The following is a 22,483-nucleotide window of genomic DNA, read 5'->3' on the forward strand; positions in this document are numbered from 1 at the left end:
CTAATGACCTTTTTTACCCATTTTATTTTATATAAAATCATAAAAAAAACTACCACTCTCTTTTCTCACCCCTACTTAAAAAAAAAATTAATATTCGAAAGTTTCAAACTTTCGAAATAATTAAAAGTGAGTTTTATGATCTATTTGGACATTTTGTTAAATTAGAAACTTTTGAAATATAATTTTACAGAAATAATTATCAATTTCGAAGCTTCCGATGAATATAAAAGTTCCGAAGTTAACATTTTCAGAAAGTTTCAAAAGTTTAGAAGAATTTGAAACTTCTAAAACACATATCATTCGGAACTTTCGTTGAATCTGAAAATTCCAAAATGAAAATTTCCAAAAAATTTTAAAAGTTTGGATGAATGTGAAACTTTCGAAACATATATTCTTCGAAAATTTCAAACATTCGAAGTAAGTCACTTTTGGAAGTTTCAAAAAAATTCAAACTTTCGAAATTTTTAATTCATTTTTAGAAAATCCGAAAGTTTCGAAATGCTATTTTCCAGATCATCTGAAACTTTTGAAACTTTAGATAAATTTGAAAGTTCTGAAATGTGATTTTCAAGAAAACATCAAAAAATTTGAAAATTTTGATGAATTTGAAACTTCTGAAATTATATATCAAATTTAATAATATTAATTTATTACTATAAATATATTATTATTTATTACTATAAAATTATTACTATTTATTACTAATAAAAATGCATTTTGGAACTTTCCATGAATACCAAAGTTTCGAAACTGAAAAACTTTATGTTTCTGAATTTTATATTTCGAAACTTTCAGATTGTTAGAAAGTTTTATGTTCATGGAAACATTCCAAAATTTCAAAATTTTGAGAAAAAATGAATTTCGAAAGTTTCATGTTCATGAAAGCTTTCGAAATTTAGAATATTAATATTTCGAAAAATTTCAAAGTTTCGAAGTTTATCTTACTTTTGGATTTCGAAAGATTCAAAGGTTCGAATGTTTGCAAATGTGATTCGGACAATTCAAACTTTCGAATAAACTGAATGATTAAAAAAAAAAGAATTTTTTTTGAATTTTTACTAATAAAATTAGGGACAATTTACTATTTTCCTTGATGATGGGGGTGGGAGGTACAAAAACTCCACTTGTGAGTAACTTTTACTTTGATCCATTATTTAAAACTTTCCTTGTTTTAAATAGTGCTTTCAAATCATGGACTATGTGCATTTCTCAAAATACACTGAAAATTTCGTTGATATAATTTTGAGTATATGATTAACACGGATCTAAAATATGTAATATAATTGGACATTTATACATCGAAAGTTATAATAAAAGAAATAGAGAGGTCCTTAGTTCTTCTAATAATAAAATAAAAAATTAATAATTTCATCAAAATTAATTTTCTTCATTGGTGTAGAAATATCTTAAAAGACATAAAATAATAAGGAACACATTGAGTAAGAAATGCTTAAAATGGATATATCCACCAAATTGAAGAGAAAAGGGAGCTAAATTATGTTTATGTTTATTGTTTGCCACGTTACATTCAACCCTTACATCTTTGTTGGAAAGTAAACGAGTGTTAAATATTTTCTTATGTCCATTCTATGTATAAGTTGATTTTGTGATCATAAGTCGAGAGTTCAATCTTCACCTCAAACATAATAGTACTAACCATATTAATTAACATTTACCATTAAAAAATTCATTATTGTATTAATTCTTAAGAAGTTTCCTCTTCCTTGTGTGGATCTTTATATTTAACTCCATGTATATGTCTGCCCTGTTGGACATTTTGACCCAAAATCTAAAAAAAAAATGTTCAAATGCAGGGAGTTCTAAGAATGGTTTGGAGAAGTTGAAGTGAGATAGAAATCGTGAATTTAACTTTTTCTATTAACAAAACTAATAATTGATTATTTGCATAGATTATTTTGCAACTATTAGAATTATATTTTATAATAACTAAAATTTATTTTATCTATTTTTCAACTATTAGAATTATATATTTTTTTAATTAAAAATTGGAATTTTAATATTAAAACATGATATCTAAAATGTTTAAGACTAATTTATGCCAAGTCAATGGACGCGTGTTGGTTGATAAAAAGTTCTGGTAGAAACAAACAGCCACGAGGATTGGGAATGTAATAATAATAATAACTTAATGAAATACAACCTCACGAAACTTGGCTGACATGGAAACATTAATAATATTAATATTTTTTTAATTAATATTACTACATAATGAAAAAGTAGTACATGAGTATGACAATTATGAAATATTCCACACTGCTAGTTGACTTCAGATTTTGTATCTAACCTGCGCCAAATATCTTCTTCTCCATTCTCAAATTAATAAAATATGCAACTGCACGTTCTCATGAAAATCAGAAACCTTTAATAAATAAATAAATCAGAAACCTTTTGTTTTTACTTAAAATAATAAAATCTCAATCACCCATTGTGAATTATTTTGAACCAAACCAATCTACAATATATTTTTTATCGACACAATAGAACGTGGTGTGCATGTTAATATAGATATTGGAACCCACGTACCCATATTGCCACGACGTACATATAGTACGTGAGATTATTAGATTAAATTATGGTCAGCCCAATCACCATCCCGGATTTTAGGCAAAAAGTTGACAGAGCAAATTATATATGAACCAAAAAGAAAATCAAAATTTTCATTATAAACATGGAAGTATGTATTTAAAATTTATCTTCTACACCATAGGTTTATGTATATATTTTCTTCCATTTTAAATATGTATTTTGCACCCATTCATGAGCAGATATCTCGATCATTTTGCTGTGTTTCTCAACCAATGTATTTTAAATATTTATTTAAATCATTTGGAACCTTAAAACATTATAAAACGGATTTTTATAATAATAAATAAAAATAAAAAGTTAATTATCATAAAGTAATAAAAAAAGATAACATACATAAAATTATTATTATAATTAAAAAAAACTAACGATCATAAATTAATAAAAAAAAATATAACTGTCATAAATTTATTATTATTAATAAATTAATATAAAATATAACAATTATAAATTTTATTACTATTATTACTAAATTATAAAGTATCATTCCTTCTTGACTTACATTATTGGAAATGCACTTACAATTCTTCCTCCGGTGTAACTTTTTAAATTCCTCCGTAATGAAACCCGAGATAGAGAACTTCTCCCCTCCTTACTTCATCGTTAATAAAGTCCTTCCTTCTCTTTAACCATCACCCATGTTTTAGAATTATTAATTTAGTTGTTTAGATTTAGTTATCAGATTGGATATGCCTTAGTTGTTTTTGGTCATGTCTTTGTTTTTGCTCATATCTATACACATAATGAACAATCTGTTTGTACTTATTTATCTGTCAAATGAATGAGGTATTTTACTGTAAAAAAAAAAAAGTCCTTCCCACTCCAAACTTCCAAACAAAGTTTAATAATACTAATTTTAATACTACTACTACATTCTTAAAGTTTAAACTTGAGACATTTGATTAAGCATGAAAGAGATCTGTCACATCTGTTTTGATTTTACAAACTCCTTATATGCTGCCGGCCATAAATCCCAACCGATTATCTTACTATCAGACTAGTAACATGTTTAGCTCGTTTCGATTATTCACTACTGATTTCCAGGGCATTAAGTGGAAATGATTCACACACATTACACCTTACGAATACTTGGTCAAAAGACTCAACAGAGAAGATGTGGAAATGATTCACACACATTACACCTTACGAATACTTGGTCAAAAGACTCAACAGAGAAGATGCTATGGGTGACTCCTAATTAAAACCAACGAATACAGTTTATAAGGGATACATATATTTCTGATTAAAAATGGAACATATTACACATTGAAGATTTCTCTAGGTCGTTCCCCTTCCTCAAAAACTAATTACCTCAGAATCTACTAATGTTCCAACCTTCTTTTAAAACCCATAATATATACGTCAGTTTATAATAACCAATAAAGAACGTCAAACTTATATCTAACTAGTAGGTTTCTCATTTCTTTTAAGTAGGTTTATCTCAGAGTAAAAGAGATTTTAAAAGCAGCCAAAAACTTGGATTTTCAAGTTAATAAAAAAATGGGCATATATAACTTGGTGATGCTAGCATATCAAAGACCTTCACAACCTTCGGTTTTCTTGGGTATAATTTTTCTCAACCAATTGTTCCACTTTCACAAGGACTGAGAAAAAGCCCTTCGACGGTGTCTCATTTATCAATTTGGTTACCTGCAATCTGTTGAACCAAAGGAATCTGCAAATAATGGAGGTTTAGAAGGGATGGTACTACTTGATTGGGTTTGTGAGAAGGACATGCCATTAAATATTGTTGAAGTGCCTTCATTGTCTTGCCACCTTTGCAGTGCTTGAGGAAGACTCTGATTGTCAATGCCATAACTGTATTCTTCTGTATGGGTGATAGGTTTCCATAGCTCCACAAGGGGACCCAAAACATTCACTGCATGTCCCATATCTGGCCTTTGGTATGGTTCACGAGCAGTGCAATGGCCAGCCAGCTCAGCCACTTTATACACGCTCTCCATTGTTTCCTCATCTGGGTTCAGAGTTTGATCAATTACCTTTGGAATGTTTTCCTTGTTAATCAGTACCCTTCGGAACCACGTAACTAAATGAGACCTTTCATCAGGAATAGTATCATCCAATGCCTTTCTACCTGTGATCAGTTCCATCAAAACTACTCCAAATGCGTAAACATCCACTTTGGTTGTTACTCTTCCAGTAGCTGCCAAGAATCAACATTACTTACACTATTAATCATAAATAATGGAATATGTTAGCATATCAAAAGCAATCAATCACAGTCACACTCAATGTAACAACAAGAATGAAGCATATGTTATAAATGTAAAACTCTTCAAATTAGACAAGGCAGCGAAGATGAACAACATTTAGGGCATTTTACACTGTCAAAATTTTACAGCTGGTTGATTCAGTAATAGTGTAGTTGATGGCGGAGAGGCCAAAATCCACTGTTTTTGGCTGCCATAGCGTGTAAAAGGGCATAGCGGATTCTTGAAATCCCACCACCGCTTTCCGCCTTGGCACTGCCATTCGATAACACTGTTCAATATGGTACAATTCAAAATTGAAGAATTTTAATAAGAAATAAGTCAATGCACCAAGCCACAAATGGACAAGAAGGGATGACAGATTCTGCAACAACATATTAACCCCGTGAATGCCAGGGGATCTCCCCTAGGGTTAGGGTGTGCTCCCCTCCAAGTGGGATTTTTAGCAGTTTAGGAGAATTGAATCTGCATCTACTGAGACATGGGAGTTTAATTTTGGCTTGTTGACCACATTTGCCAACCCAAGTTGGCTAGGTCAGATTCTTTTAACCATCTACAAATGGCACAACATATTATGTGTGTGCATGCCAGCAACTACCCACCACCATGAATTACACAAAAACACAATGCAACTGAATAAAACTTATGAAACAGGTGAAAAAAATAAAATTGCATAGCAGCAGCAGCTACAAAGACTTCTCAGAAATACATAATGGGATCAAATGGCAATTATGTTTCCTTCCAATCTCTGTTCTTGTGTGGCTACTCAATCAAACTACCAAAAAAAATTCAACATCAGAGCATGATATTGGATCAATACCTACAGGCTAATAACTATAATCACCAAATAATGTACTATATAAGAACTTAAAGAAATAATTAAAGGGCAAGCTTCAAACCAAAAGCTCTCTATACCTGCATATTCAGGTGCAAGATATCCAAATGTTCCAGCCAACTTTGTCTCAACAGAATACTTCCCATCCGGTGCGTTTTTAACCAACCCAAAATCAGCAACCTTTGCTCTCAAGTCATCGCCTAATAGTATATTTGATGGTTTTAGGTCTCTATGAATGAAGCTTTGCTGAGCTAGGCTGTGCAAGTATTCCACTCCCCGTCCCACATCCAAAGCTATTGCCAACCTTTGTTTCCATGTCAAAGGAGTATACCCATGTTCACTACATTCAAACAGATGCTGTGTTAGTGTCCCTTGAGGCATATGCTCATACACCAAAAGCCTCTCATTGCCATTGATGCAATATCCCAAAAGAGCAACCAAATGCCGATGCCTAACTTTAGTAAGAACAGCAATCTCTGCTTGGAACTCATTCAACCCTTTGCTGCCCGTTGCAACAGATATCATCCTCTTGACAGCAATTTTAGTCCCATCAGGTAACTCCCCTTGATAAACAACACCAAACCCTCCTCTTCCCAAAATGTTTTCGTCGCTGAAATTATTCGTCACTTGTCTAAGAACATGAATCGAAATTGTAGCATTTCCACCACTCCCCCCATCAAAACCATAAAGTTCACTATGATCACCACTGCTCTTGCTTTGCAACTCGCTCGGAACACCGCCATATCCATTTGAAACACTCGCAAGATCAAGCTTTATATTTCCATTCCCACTTTCAGGATTACTAACCCTTGAAAATTTCCGAAGCCGTCTTCTAGCATAACACTTGAAAGAAACAAACAACACAGCAGCAACCAAAAACACAACAATGATCACTATACCAGCAACCAAACCCGGTGTCATCCTACCATTTCCCGATCCAGCAGCTGACCCACTAGAAGTATGACCATCAGGACCAAGAGTTTTACCAATCAATGCATTACCATCAGTTACTAACTTCACCTTTGATGAGAATTTGGGAACCACGCCTGAGAGATTATTGTTTGAGACATCGAGAGTCTCAAGCTGAGACAATGTGGTCAAACTCTCCGGTATAGAACCAGTCAAATTATTCCCATTAAGATTCAAACTCCTCAAATCAGTTAAATTGGCAAAAGCCGGCGAAATAGTTCCCTGGAAACCTTGCTTCCCGAAATACAAGCTGACAATCTTACCCCCATTACACGTAACAAATCTCCAAGATTTACAAGGATCATTCTCTTTCCACTCATTCGCCAATACAAAAGGATACCCAAATGCCTCAGCAATTTGAAGCAAAACCATGACCCTAGCATCACAAGGTCCAGGTTTATCAAGACAAAAGCTATTAACCCCGAAATCAGGATTAAATTGCACATCTTTAGCAAAAACAGGAACAGGTCCCTGAAGTTTATTGTTATCAAGAGAAACATTCTTCAAACTAGACAAACTCATCAGAGAATTAGGAACCACACCAGTTAACTTGTTATCTCTAAGTTTCAGATCAATTAGATTCTTACATTGCGATAAATCTGGAATTGGACCAGTGAACTGATTAACATGAAGCCATACCTGAGTTAACTGCGTCATGTTAGAAAGCACGGCGATGGAACCGGTTAACCCCTGATTATTGAGCCATAGCTCCTGAATTGATGAAGCAGCAAGAGAGTTAGGTAACTCGCCGGTGAGATTGTTGTAAGAGAGACGAAGGCTGACTAGACTAGGGAATTTATCGAATATGTCCGGTAAGTTACCGTTGATTCCGGAGGACGTGAGATCGAGTGAGTTGAGGCTGGAACACTGAGTCAACTCGGTGGGAAATGTCCATGGTGAGAGGTTAATGTTATTACCGAGGCGGAGGTCTTGGAGCGAAGTGAGTCCAGAAAATGCGGCGGAAGGGACGGAGGTGAAGTTATTGGAGCCGAGGAATGCGGACTGGAGATAGGATAGGTTAGATAGGGAAGGGAGTGTACCGGAGAGAGCATTGTTTTGGAGATTGAGTATGGTGAGTTGAGAGAGGGAGTTGAGATTTGAAGGGAGGGTTCCGGTGAGTGATTTTGAGTGGAGGTCTATGGTGGTGACGCGGTTTGATGAATCGCATGTGATTCCTTGCCATTGACAGAATGGTGTTTTGGAAGACCAGCCGGAGGGTGTTGGTTTTAGAGATTCGAGGAGGTTAGTGGTGACGGCGGCATCATCAGCGACAACCGTGATGGTGGCGGCGGTGATGATGATTGAAAAGACGAATAATGAGATTTGGAGCATTTGGAATTAAATGTGGTTAGGTTGTGTTGAATAGAGAAAGAGAAAGAGAAATAGGAGCAAGAGAGGGAGTGTCCGTGTTGGAAAATAAAGAGAAGCGGAGGGGATGTTTATACTTAACCGGGAAGATACATACTCTGAGTCTGACACTCCTCTTATTCTAAATATTTCATTCTTAGGACAAATTATTTTATTACACACACGTCTTTATCTCCCCTCATTAAACACGAACGCGTCTAACATTCACTGTTGGGATTTTAATTCATTTTGTAAGAGACACGATAAATCACTGCCCCATTTTAAATCAAAAATAAATAAAAATGGTATCTATTTAATTAATAACTAAGATTAGATATATTCATTTTTTAATTATTTTTTTATATATTTTATTCTAAACTAGTATAATATATATAAATTTTATTGGTGTAAAAATTTAACTTTTATATGTACTTTTGAGATTTCAATGTATATCTTATATAAGAAAATATAAATAAGTTGTAAAAATATAATTTTAAAGATTCAAATTTACAACATAATGATCATTCAAAATATTAATTAACTACTACATTCATAGATAATTATCTCACATGTATTCTATATGCTATTCTATACGAAAGGTTTGTTTTTGTTATTTATAAATATTAGAAGCGGAATTATATGTAATATATTTTATATAGAGAAGTTCTTTTTTTTGTGTAGAATCTCATGTCATAAACTTTTATTCATCACTATATATAGAGTTAAATTGCAATACAAAACATATTTCTATATCACATCCAAATAACATATTTCTAAATCATATCTGTAAAATAAATAAATAAAACAAATCTTAAGATTTTTTATTTTTTTGGTCTTAACCTTGAGAAATTTTTTAAAAATTATAAATTATACATCATAATAGTATTTTATTTTAAATCTTAAATATATTTAAATTTATATATAATTTCAAGATCTTCTACAAATATATAGGTATATTATTCTCGACGCTCTTCGTTGACTAAATATTTTTTTTCAATGAGACCACGTTTTCAATTTCTTTGTATTTCTTTGTACATCGTCATTGTGATTTTTCACTTAAGTCTTCGTTCTCCTCCATGGTTGAATATCTTGATACCACTTATTATGTTTTTTTTTCCTCGGCCCTTCATATCCATCATGTAGACATGAGTATGTTTTATGTTACACATGAGTATGAAGATTATAAGTCATTGGTTGTAGATCATCTACATCTTCTAAAACACTAGAGCTTGTTAGATATAGTATTTGGTTGTTTAATTTTAGTCTTACATCTTCATGTAACACATGAATAAGTAGTATTTGATTGTTGGTTATAAGCCTTGCATTTTCATGTATGCATATTTATATATTAAATGTTGGAGACTTAATGGGTTATGGCTCACGTGAGTGTTAAAGTTTGGGCTTAAAGTGTACGGTACATAATAATTTTGGGAGAAATGTACCGTGCACCCCGTTTTTATCTCTCACCCCCCAATTTTTTATATTGATTATCTTACCCTTTTTGACTTTATATAAAAAAATGGAAATTTTTTTATCGGTCTCTTTTCAAAAAATTTAGAATATTCGAAAGTTTCAAACTTTCGAAATTATTCAAAGTGAGTTTTTTCTATATTTCAAAACTTTAGTTAAATTCAAAACATTCGAAATGTAAATTAACAGAATTAAATACAAATTTCGAAACTTTCGATGAATCTGAAAGTTTCGAAATAAACTTTTCCAGAAACCTTCAAAAGTTTGAAAGAATGTGAAACATTCGAAGCTATAACTTTAGAAACTTTTGATGAATTTGAAAGTTCCGAAACACAAACTTCAGAAAATTTCGAAAGTTTCGATTAATCTGAAACTTCCTAAACACATATTCTTCGAAAGTTTCAAACATTCGAATTATGTCAATTTCGAAAGTTTTAAATACTTCGAAACTTTCGAATTTTTCAATTTATTTATTTATTATTAATTAAATTTATTTACTAATTTTGAAATTTATTACTAATTTTTTAAATTATGAATAGAAATTTATTACTAATTTATTACTAATTTTGAAATTTATTACTAATTTTGAAATTTATTACTAATTTTGAAATTTATTACTAATTAAATTTATTATTAATTTATTACTAATTTTTAAAAATTCGAAACTTTCATTGATTTTCAAACTTTCGAAAGTTTTGCATTTCGAAACTTTCATATTGTTCGAAAGTTTCGAAAGTTTTGAACAATTCGAAATAGAAATTTTTCTATATTTTTGAAAGTATCGAGCAATCTGAAACTTTCAGAATAGAGAAAATTTCAAAAATTTTCATATTTGGAAACTTTCGAATCTATTTCAGATTTAGAAATTTTCGAAACTTAGAAACCTCGAAACTTTCCAGATTTCAAAACTTTCAAACTTTTCCAGATTTTCAAAATGTAATCCTTATTTCCAAAATTTGAAACTTTCGAATATTTTTGGGAGTGTCAAATTTGAAAAGTTGCAAAAGCTTCAAAATCTGGAAAGTTTCTAAATATGGAAAATTTATATTTCGAAACTCACGAAAATTTGAAAGAAAAAAAATTCGAAGGTATGAAAATTTCGAGTGCTCTTACTTTTTTATTTAAAAAATTTAGAAATATTTAAAAGTTATGATGAATTTTTTAAAGTTTCAAAAGATAATATGAAAAAATGAGTGGTAAAAAAAAATTGAAAGTTTTATAAAAGGACAAAATTGTATTTTTACGTTGATTGAAGAATGAAATATTAAATATTAAAGTGCATAGTAGAATACTCTATTTCTCTTTCTAACCAAACAATTGCTAATATATTTATTATGATTTCCAATTCAAGAATCAAAATATTAACTTATTTTCTTTTTTTTGTTTTACTCAATTAACATATTTTACTTAAGATTTAACCCTCAATAATATTTCAATCCTGTAGTATATAATAATTTTTTACATTCAGTAGTAATAACATGATCAAAATAAAAAAGAAATATTAATAAAATTATCAAAAAAAGGAAAGGAATAATGAAGAAGATAAGTTTGTTTTTTACTCATCAATTAATCTATTATGCACAAGATTTAATTTTTGATGGTAGGAAATGTATTCTCTCAATTTTTCTCACGTCTTATTAGAGTCTTAACCTTTAAATTCAATCTTATATATATATACACTATATTAATATCACATGAAACTGATGGTAGCCATACTTTGATTGTTAACCAGCTATGTTTGTAGAAAGTAGTTTATTCAAATATAATAGATTAATCAGTAAGTTAGTTTATGAGACTGAATTCGGGACCTCTGCTTTAAACTTTTTGAACATCTCAAGGCTAAAATAATGAAGAGGATGATGGATTAATCAGTAAGTCACTATCTCTATCATATTTGAATGGTTTACCATTCATTTTGAAAAAGTTCAAAAATCTTTCAATGAAGAGAATTCAAATCCTCAAAGCTGAAAAGATTATTGTAGTCATGTATTTTACACTCAATTAATCTCAATAATTAAAAACTTATTTGATACTTGGATAGTTCTTCTACTTTATTTAGTCATTATCTAATAATCATAGGTAGTATTTCATTGATTTTTTGCTTATCTATATAAGAAAATTATAAACCTTCTTTTTTTTCTTGAGTATAGTTGAAATAATGAACGATTGATGCAAAATTAGACCCATCAACGAAGAAGATGCAACTCAATCTTTTATGTTTTTAAAAAGCCATAAAAGATACATAGTAGATTTGAAATCATTTAATTATATGTATAGATGATTAAATATAAGACTATTAAAATTAATTTTCATTTGGACTTCATTTATTTTTATATTTAATAAAAACCGCATGTTTTTAATTCTAATCATATGACCTCTTAGTCTTGGCCTCTAGTAGTTCAAAATTCTGACTCTGATGACTATTAGAAGTAATTTTCAAGTTGCAAATTTGAGTTTGCAGTTGATTGAGAGATTTGGGGAAGAAAAAGATAGGAAGTTGGAATTTGATTTCCATCCTCGATAAAATTTTAACCATATTAACTACTCGAAGTGGTCAAAAAAATTCCATCACTTCATAGAAAAGGAGGATTAAGACAAAAAAATATGTAATAAAATAGACGATTTTAGTATTAGAAAATAATTTATGAAACTCATCCACTTCATCAACATTCTGAGAGAAAAAAAATAGAAAAGTGATATGATAATAAAATATACAAAATATTGATATTAAGTATGAAAGAGAGAAAAATAAAAATAATTTTTGTATTGATCAAATGAAAAAAAGATTATTACAATAGTAGGCGTAATGAAATATATCAAATGTACATTAACTAATTTCTAACTAGGATAAATAATTTGTAATTAATACTTAATCAAATAACTAATTTATAACTACTTTTACATCTCTAATATCCCTAGAAAGAAGCTATAAGGTGTTTGTGACATTTTTAGTTTGTGATGAATTTTGAATGTCCATGGCTAGATCATATTCTTCTCATATATTCCTGGCTAAATCATTTTGAATGTCATTTTGGCTAAAAAGTAAGAATTTCGACATCAAATATTATGGGTGTTCTTGATAAATCTTCAACAAATATATTTGACTCCGTATTTTTCTTACTTAATGAAAGTTTTTGACATTGAAACAAAGTTGATATCAAAGCATTAAAGAAGTTTTAGCCATTGATAAAGTTTTGTTGGTAAACATGTTGCCCTTATTACCCATTTTCTTATGGTTTTGTTTTTAATCATCATGATGAGATGATTCTAATTTGGAATTTAAGAGGAAAAGAGAGGAAAAGAGAAGAAAATGAACAAATTGGTTTAAGAATCAAATGAAAAAAATAAATCAATTAAGCTTCCATCAAAAAAATTCCAATAAATTTTTTAGAAATAGCAGCGAAATAATTATCTACCATAATAGATTATGAGAATAGTAAGTATTATAAAATTTATATATTCAAATTTGAACAATTAATTTCTAATCAAATAATTAACTTTTAACTAATACCTAACTAAAATAATTAACTTACCTAACTAAAATAATTAACTTGTAACTAATTTTACATCTCCGATGTACGATAGATGTGATATTCTTGGATTTCCCTTTACATTATCGCCAAATGACATACCTTCTTTTTTGTTTGTTTGAAATCCATATTGGTCGTCTTTTGTTTTTCCCTTATTCTGCATGGTTTATTTTTATTTGGCGATTACTTTATTTTTTCTAAGAGACAAACAGAGGAAATTGTACATATGTTGTTGGATTGTGGGTTACCATTCTTGTGGGATAATAGAGAAAATGCGAAGTTAGAAGATGAGTTGGAAGAGAAGGGGAAAATAGTGAAATAGTATTCAAATGTGGAAGTTATTTCACATTTTTCTTTGGGTTGTTTTTTTTATCCATTGCAGATGGAATTTGATAATGAAAAGTTTGGTGCCATAGGTTCATATGGTGTCGTTTACTCCATAGACATATTAGAAGACTATTGTGAAGTTAATAGTAGATGTGTGGAAGATTAAGGTGAGAGTAGATCATGGAGTTAATGAGGATGGAATTGTGGGAGGGGAATAAATTAGGAGGTGTTTGGAAGGGGTGATGGGGGAGAGGAGAGAAAGGTGAAGAATTGAGAAAGAATGCAATTAAATGGAAAAGGTTTGGCTAGACACGCAAGGAAGGAATATGATCTTTTAGAAAATAATCTAGAGCTTTTTTGGATGTCGAAAAGATGTGTTACGAAACAACCCACGAGCAACTAGAACATAAGGTGAATCTGCAAAATATAAACATGAAACAAAATCTGAGGCGTCTCGGCTAATAGGTTGTGCGTGTGTCTAATATTCATGAGTGCTCTAGAGATTTTATCACAATCACATGCAAGCAGGCTCACTTGACACTCATAAATGTGATTTCATCAAGTGCATGCTACAAATCACACATCACCCTCAAGGGATATGCGAATCATTAAAGTTTTATGGTTTATCCTCTCAATAATGCATAATCTAAGTATACAATAGGAAATGACTAAAAGCAAAAATTAATTATTTTTTGGTGCTAGACAAGTGACTTGTTCTTACCACATTGAACCTTATTTATGGAGTACCCAATCACAAATATTGAATTACTGTCACTTGTTTGTTTCAATTGACTTATGTCTCATTTCCCTCAATGTTTCACATATTAATTTATTCCTAGGGCTTTGTCAAATGATCAACTAGGACCACTTTTATCTGACTTCACACTTAGAAGATACAACTTCTTCATTCAGTGCACATTTTACACACAAATGATGAATATTCATTTTTCTTCCATCATTAAATATTGACTAAGATGCCTCTCGATCAATTTAATCTCATATTTATCCAAATTTATAACAATATCTCGATCTAATATATATTATATAGGCGACATCAGTGTCAACGAGAATAAATATAAATCTATTTAGTGATTTATTATTCATATTAGTATCTCACAAGTTTTACAAGGGTCGTCCAAAAATTACAATAAAGTCACAAATATAATAAATCTCAAATAATTAGGAAATATTTATTGGATCATACATGTCTACATATTTATTGGCTCATATTCAATTAACATTATGGTATTTTCTAATACAATAGTTGATCTAATCTAATCAAATCAATATCATAATCATAATTCACATTTGTATCTCAAGACCTTTTAAACATTGTAGTCTAATTAAAAAAATAGTCTCATCTAATTAAAAACTGCATTGAAACAGTATCATTCATCCAACACTTACACAAATAATCAAATAATTTGATTCACATAAAATAAACTCATTAATTCTAGTGATAGTTGATATGGATCGAGGAGGGGTTGAAAACAGATGAAATTGTTGATATGAAAATGCATGTGAGAGTTTTCCATCTTTATCACAACACGTGGGTTAAATCAATAATAAATTCTTTAAAATTGATGAAAAATTGTGTGTGCAACAACCGAATAGCAACTACAACATATTGTGGATCGTCCTATGAACACAAATCATCCATAATACAACACATATGTTATCTCAAAATTAAAAATTACAAAAAACAAAGAGAGATTATTATAAGATCCAGAGGATACCACCTAGGAGAAAAGGGAAAAATGGAAGAAGTAAAAAGTTTTACTAGTATTTTGAAAGAGAGTCACTTTTTCATAAATAGAGAAATAACAATCTAATTAATGTGATGAAACAAAAAGAAGTAGTTGGAGTAACCAAATCAACTATAAGATAAGATTAAAATATTTAGACAAAATCAATACAACCTCAAACAAAATATTTTTTTCTAATAAAATAATTTAATATTTCTCAAATATATTAAAAAAATTGAAATATAATCAAAATATACGAAAGTTGGAACGAATAATGCATGCATGCATGTAGCTAAAAATTGATGAGAGTTTGGACTTTTTGTCATATGAATTTTCTTGTTCAACGATGACCGGTTCATCATGTTTTTCTTTTTCTTGCTTCTTTTCAATGTCACACAATAAAGCATGATGGTGAAGGCTATAAAATCCAAGGGTTGGCTAGAACTGATAGGGACATGTATATGTAAGCTTGTTGGGAGAGATGAGAGGAACTTGAGGAAGATAGCTAGCTACCCGCTAAGTTATAAGTTTTCAATTTATTTATGTATTTTTATTAGGGATTGTCTTTCTAGTATTAGTGGGTACAGAAACATGGCATGTTTGTCAATGCAAATAGATGTGTAAATATCAAACTAGCTAGATGAATTTGAAAATTCGTTGCAAAACAATTACGTTCGAAACATTTATACTATTTAAAAAATAATATAGTTTATAAAGTATTTTATTTTTATGTTTTAAAAATATCAACTCGATTTGGCTAACCAATATATTTGTTTTATTTCAATTTAATGGTAAAATATTTCAACAACCAAACTTGACAATTTTTAATTTGTTCAAATTTTTTTCTCCCAAATACCAAATCAAATATTAAACCTTCTATACAATAGAATAGTTCTAGAATAAATTATAAAAAGAAACTCAACAATCTACTATATATTAATTATTAAATTCAAACAACTAAATTCAGTGGATATTGCTTTCATTCATGATATTAAAATAAATATTAAACTATATTTTTGGTCTTTTAGATTATTTTAAATTAACATTAAGTTGAAATAAAGTGATTAAAGTGATATGTTAAAATTGAAATTCAACTGATCCCACACATATTTTCCATACATAATTTTATTTTCTTAAAGATTTAAAATGAAATCTAAAAATGATTTTAACTTACAAAAGTACAATTTACCTTAAAATCAATTTGTTGGATGAAGTTACGTTCACTTTCATAAATTTGTTATTGAAAAAAAAAAGTTTAAACTTTTAAAAAATTGATTATACAATTTTTAATATAAAATTTATATATTTAAATTTTTAACAAGTATATTAAATATATGAAAGAAATTTGTTAGCATTTTTCTTAATCTATGTCTATTCTAAAGTAATTTGTTACAGTAAAAAAAGGTAAACATAACTAAGATTAGACAACCAAATAACAATTGATGAGTAAGAAATATTTTGGTTATTATTCATGTAGTAAAAAATGTTTTCCCATAGAAATATAGAATAACCATTGATGAGTATGAAATGTTTAGCAGTTGTCATTAATGGTCCACTGGAATTTGAATCATGCATTTTCAGCCACACATAGTGATACATCTACATCATGATTCAATCCAACAAGATCCAGAAAACCCCTCAGATTATTTTCTGAAGAGCCACCTTCCTTCACAGCTTCTCTAGACAATTCCTTCCATTTCTTTGAATTCTCTCTCAATTCCTCACATTTCCCTCCACTCCCCATAACCACTTCCAAACAGTTTCTTATATCCTCCCCTATTACAATTCCATCCTGATTCATTTTATGATCCACCCTCACCCCAATCTTCCACACATCTTCAACTAACTTCGCATTAGTCATCTGATCTGCCCACTGAGGAAACACCACCAAAGGAACTCCTGACACCAAACTTTCTATCGTCGAATTCCAACCGCAATGCGTCAAAAAACAACCCAAAGAAGGATGTGAAAGAATCTCCAATTGTGAACACCATTTAACTATCTTCCCTTTCTCTTCCAACTCCTCTCTACAATTCAACTCCTCCTCTTTTTCTTTAATCACCCACAAGAATGGAAATCCACAATCCAACAACGCACGTGCGATTTCCTCCATTTGTTTCTTTGGTAACACGCACAAACTACCAAAAGAAACATAAACAACCGAATTTTCTTGCTTAGAGTCCAACCATTCAACGCAATTATTTGAAGGTTGGAAAATGTGACCACCAAATGAATTATCCGTTGGATCTTTACCGTCCAAAAACGCTGAAGGAATCAACGGTCCGATCGAGATCATGTTTAAATTTTCAACGGCTCTCAATGCATCTGGTTCCAATGCTTCAAACGAGTTCACAAGGATTGTAGTTGGGTTTGTTTCAACATCAAGTTCCTTAAACTGTTCTTCAAAGAATGAAAGCATTAAAGCGTACGAACTTGGACACGTGTCCAATAGAAACGAGGGTAAGTCGCGTGCTGATAGAAGTGGCAAACCTGGTAATTTTATGGAAACTGAGGGGTTTTTAATGGACTCGGAGTAACCGTGAAAGTAATGATATAAAATGTCGAACATCGTGGCTGGTTGAACCCATAGTAACGCCGTTGGGAGGTGAAACCCACGCGCTGTCTCTGCGGCCCAAGGAAGGAGGAGGGAGTAAACTAAGCAAGTGAAAGGGGTACCTTTTTGTGAGTTGGAGAGAATGAGATTTGCGATAAACTCGGAGCCGCGGCGTTTGAATTCGGAGGTGTAGAGTAAGTAAGCGTCGGTGCCGGTGGATTGGAAGCCGTCGTCGTAGCCGTCGGAAAAAGGGAGATAGGAGAGGTTAGGGAGGGTGGGTTTGTGTGTGATGCGGTTGTGCATATGTAGGGTGGTAGAGAGAGTGACGTGTGCACCTAAAGAAATGAGTCGTTTAGCGAATTGGAAGGCGGGGTTTATGTGGCCTTGTACTGGGTATGGTATGAGGAGGATGTGGTGGCGGTGAGGCATGGTGGTTGGTGGCGCGTGATAATCAGAGAGAGAGAGAGATAGTAATGAAGGAATATGGAGTATCAGTCTCAATTGAGAGTGGCTACTTGCTGGATGTGAGGAATTTTGGCCTCATATAAATATCAATTTTTTATATATAAAAAACCAAAGTAGGTCACGTAAGTTATCCATTTACAATGTTTATCAACATTTATGTTTTGTTTTGTTACATTGACCAAATAAGTGATAATAGAGGTTAAAAGTTCCATTCTGGCTCTTATTTTATCACTATCCATCTTTTTTTAAAGATTATTATTTTTTTTATCAGTAGACATACCAAAAAAACATTACTTAGAATTTATGTATATAATTATGACATTTTATATTATAAATATTTGTCACTTGATATATAATAAATATTGATTATAAAAAAAATAAATATGTTTTTGAAAATAAAAATGAATTAAATAAATTTAATTATTAAGAGACTCAAATATAAACAAGATCAAACTAGGAGGAGAGTAAGGATATTAAGGCGCTTTAGACCTTAAAAATACAAAATTTATTTAATCAAATGGTTTTCTCTTTCATTAATTTCAAAATTGAAAATACATAAAAATTTAATTTTTTTTATATTATCAACTTTTAACTTTATTATCTACCAAATAAATATTATATGAATCAATTACATTAATTTAATAAAAAAAATTTACTATAAATTTTAATAATTTTACTAAAAATACTATTAGGAATTTTAAATTATTCTAAATAAAAATACAAGTTTACGATGGCAAAAATAATAAAATAACACATGTATCTATATTTTAGTTTAAGTAGTTTAAATCGATTAAGAAAAATAAAATATTTAACCTGACACAAAGTTATGATTTTATAAATAAAAAATAATATCAGCGAACCAGTGCTTGTTAAAATTCGCAGAAATGATGTTTAGGTGAGTCATACCACAAGAGAAAAAAGGATGCAATGGCTTGTGACGTTTGAGGTGACGAATCTAAGCGAATTAACATGGCCGAGTAAAAAAATTGGATGTGAAGTTTTCTAAATTCTACTTAAAAATTGTAAACACAATGATATGGGAAAGTAGAATAAGGCTGAAAGGCACCGCAAAATTTGAGAGAAATAGGACTACAATCTATAATTATAATATTGTTTTGTTCAATATTTTAAAAAGAACAAAAATATGTTCCAAAACTCGAACTAATGAAAAATGTTTTAATTCGGTTTAGTTTAATTAAGTTGTCATTTTTAAAAATTAGTATATTTATTTTAAAAAATTATAAAATGTATTTCCAAATACTCTATTTTTTATAGTATTAAAACAATTATATAATTTTTTATAAATAAAAGTATTTCAACTATAATAAAATAAAATAAAACAATATAAATTATTTAAAATATTTATGTAGAACACATTTTTAAGATAATGCAATTGATATGTTATTAAATAAAATATAATTATTGCGTTAAGTTGTAGTCAATTGAAAATCATATGCAAATGATATCTCTAATCAATAAATATTTAATTCGGTTGAATTTTAATTCAAATAAGAAGAAAAATAATTTAATTTAATTAATGTTATTAAACTCTTGAGTTTATTGAATCGTGATTTGATTTGTATATTAAGAGAAAACTTACAATTAAAATTTAGATCTTAAAATGTAATATTTTTTAATTACGTTAGTTTTGTTTATTTATTTTAAATATAGATTATTTTTATTTAAAAAATATTGAGAATTACAGGTGGCCATAACCAGCTTATATGTCTTTACAATCCTGCACTAATTGAACAGGTAGGTGAGTTACAAAATTGGTTTCAAATTGATCAAAACGAACGGATATGGTTGAGAATTTTAAAATCGATTAAACTCATACCTCTCTGATAATGAAAACACATTGATAATTAGATTTTACACGCATGTTGCGATGATTCAATGAGAATTGCGTAATAATTAATGTTTGTATTTTCAGTAGAGAAAGGAATTAATAGAATATTAATGTTTTTTTAGTAGAATAATTAATAATTAATTAATACATTTATAGCCATGATTTTACTGTAGAATATTTTTTCACCTTTCTTCTTATTTCGTTGTCATGTTGAAACTATGGACCATTTTGTTTCTGTTCGTTACCTTCCAACGGCGAAAACCATAAGATAATCACTCGTTGGTCTTTATCATTGTTTTTATCTTCTTTTATTTTCTTTTGAAAATTAGTTTTCTCAACTTTATTTCTTCTTCAAGATTTTCTTGCATTTTTTTGTTGGTTTGTTTGATACAGATCTGATATGAGAGTTGATGATTTTTTTTTTTTAATCTTTTACTAGCTATTTGAAACTTACCCGTAATAACTCTATTCGTAAATTCATCATCTGTCTTACTCGTATGGAAAAATGGTTAGAAGTGGGCCTACGAATTTCACCCAAAATTTCGATCGGTGACATTTTGAACTCAAACCCGTCTATTATCAACTCCTAATTAATATGACTCATTTTCTATTAAGGTGTTGATGCTGTGTGTAATACATACTACAATCTGATTAATAGTTAATGTGAACAAATTATTCAATAAATAGACGGTTTTTAATATCTTAAGAATTTATCAATTTAATATCTCATATTTGTTAAACAATAATTTTAGTCTTTAAAAAAAATATGACTCATTAATTACAATTTTAAAAATCAATTTTATGGTATTTTATTTTTTGGGTATAATATTTTTTTAAATAGTTTTAAAAATAAAATTTCAAATGATAAATTGTTTTATATTTTTTTTTTAAATTAATCACATTAAAAACTTTAATAAATATATATATATATATATATATATATATATATATATTGTTAAATGTTAAAAATAGTTTTTAATAAGTAAAAAATGAGTATTAAATAATATCTATTATTTTTTTAATAAGTTTTTATAAAAATTATTTTAAAAAATATAAAGATAATTTTTGTAAGTCATATATATATATATATATATATATATATATATATATATATATCAATTAATTTAGTCATTTTTCAAAATTTGAACCACAATTTAAAAGTTGTATACCTATTTTGATGTATCAAAAGATTAATTAAGTGAATACTTATGTCTTTTCTTAATTTTGATGAGTGATTATTGAAAAATTATTTTAATGGAGGAACTAAATAAATTGATATTATTTAATTTAAGAGAATCATTTGTATTTTGTAAATTTAAGAGTCTAAAATTACTATTTACCTTAAAGGAATCAGTACCTACAAAAATATAGTACCTCTCAAGTCACATACAACTAATGATGCTTTAATTCAATAAAGCTAACACAATAATGATGCTCCATGTTTTATAATCTTTTGGAGTGATACAAATATATTCATAATGTGTGAGTGGGGTGCTAATTATGGAAGACAGTCGAGTATCTTAGTTATGATAATGTGACATTTTTTGAAAGATGTATCTTAGTTAATAAAGTTAATTTGATATAATAATTATTTTTTCTTTTATATATAATATTTTCTTAATATAATAAACAAAAGCAATATTTATTATAATATAAGAGAAACAATAAATAAATAAATAATATAATAAATATATTGTAATGTAAATATTTATTATTGCATATAGAGTGTCAAATAGACTCATATGATGTTTTTTAATTCGACATAACTATTATATAAATAAGCCAAATTATGATTGACTTATTTTTTAATTTAGTTTGTAAATTTTAAAGAATTGTCCGACTACTACGAGTTAAGTGAGTCAATAAACCAACTCAACCTATTTTATTTTTTTAAATTATTTTTTTTTATACCACTTTGATATACCGGGTTCTTACAATCGTTTATTTAGTAAAATATTATTGTATACATGGCGTAATTTATTTTACATTAGTATTGAATATCAATTAAGTTCAAGTTTTTTCAGTTGATGAAACCAAATTAATAATTTATAATTTATAAAGTTTTTTTCATTGAATATTGTAATGTTAATCTTTACTACTGTATATAGAATGTCGAATAGACTCGTGTAGTCTTTTCTGATTCGACATAACAATTATATAAATAAGTCAAATTATGATTAACTTATTTTTTAATTGAGTTGCAAAATTTAAAAACTCGTCAGAATACTGCGAGCTATGTGAGTCAATGAACCAACCCAACCTATTTTATTTTTTTGAGTTACTTTTTTCATTTTTTTCACCACTTTGATATATTGGTTTCTTACAATTATTTATTTAGTAAAATATTACTGTACACATGTGTAATTTATTTTTTATTAGCATTGAATATCAATTAAATTCAAGTTTTTTCATTCAGTGAAACCAAATTAATTATTAATAATTTATAAAGTTTAAAATTTTAAAAACTCTAACTCCAATGATCTGATCTAGTGGTTAAAAGAAGTGTTGATGGAGTCTTTAAATCTTCTCAACTAGAATTGATACACCACCGTCCAGG

The 22,483-nt window shown here is 29.0% G+C and overlaps 2 protein-coding genes across 2 annotated transcripts; both read right to left on the reverse strand.

The window, feature by feature from the left end:
* Nucleotides 1–3,706: 3,706 nt before the first annotated feature.
* On the reverse strand, nt 3,707–8,134 carry LOC101497972 (receptor-like kinase TMK4). Its single transcript, XM_004504321.4, has 2 exons — nt 5,751–8,134; nt 3,707–4,768 (listed from the first exon to the last, which is right to left on the reverse strand). Exons 1-2 carry the CDS (start codon nt 7,969–7,971, stop codon nt 4,251–4,253), a joined length of 2,739 nt encoding a protein of 912 aa, XP_004504378.1. The 5' UTR covers nt 7,972–8,134; the 3' UTR covers nt 3,707–4,250.
* An 8,363-nt stretch (nt 8,135–16,497) lies between these two features.
* UGT75L7 (phloretin 4'-O-glucosyltransferase) lies at nt 16,498–18,145 on the reverse strand. The gene has a single exon (XM_004504322.4). It carries the CDS (start codon nt 18,039–18,041, stop codon nt 16,626–16,628), a length of 1,416 nt encoding a protein of 471 aa, XP_004504379.1. The 5' UTR covers nt 18,042–18,145; the 3' UTR covers nt 16,498–16,625.
* Nucleotides 18,146–22,483: the final 4,338 nt, after the last annotated feature.

Source organism: Cicer arietinum, chromosome 6 (assembly GCF_000331145.2).
Source record: "Cicer arietinum cultivar CDC Frontier isolate Library 1 chromosome 6, Cicar.CDCFrontier_v2.0, whole genome shotgun sequence".
Lineage (NCBI taxonomy): Eukaryota > Viridiplantae > Streptophyta > Magnoliopsida > Fabales > Fabaceae > Cicer > Cicer arietinum.

Coding starts and splice junctions, on each gene's coding strand:
- UGT75L7 (XM_004504322.4), bottom strand. CDS start 18,041: ATGCCTCACCGCCACCACATCCTCCTCATACCATACCCAGTACAAGGC.
- LOC101497972 (XM_004504321.4), bottom strand. CDS start 7,971: ATGCTCCAAATCTCATTATTCGTCTTTTCAATCATCATCACCGCCGCC. Junction 4,769..5,750: donor TCTTGCACCTGAATATGCAG/GTATAGAGAGCT, acceptor GATTCTTGGCAG/CTACTGGAAGAGTAACAACC.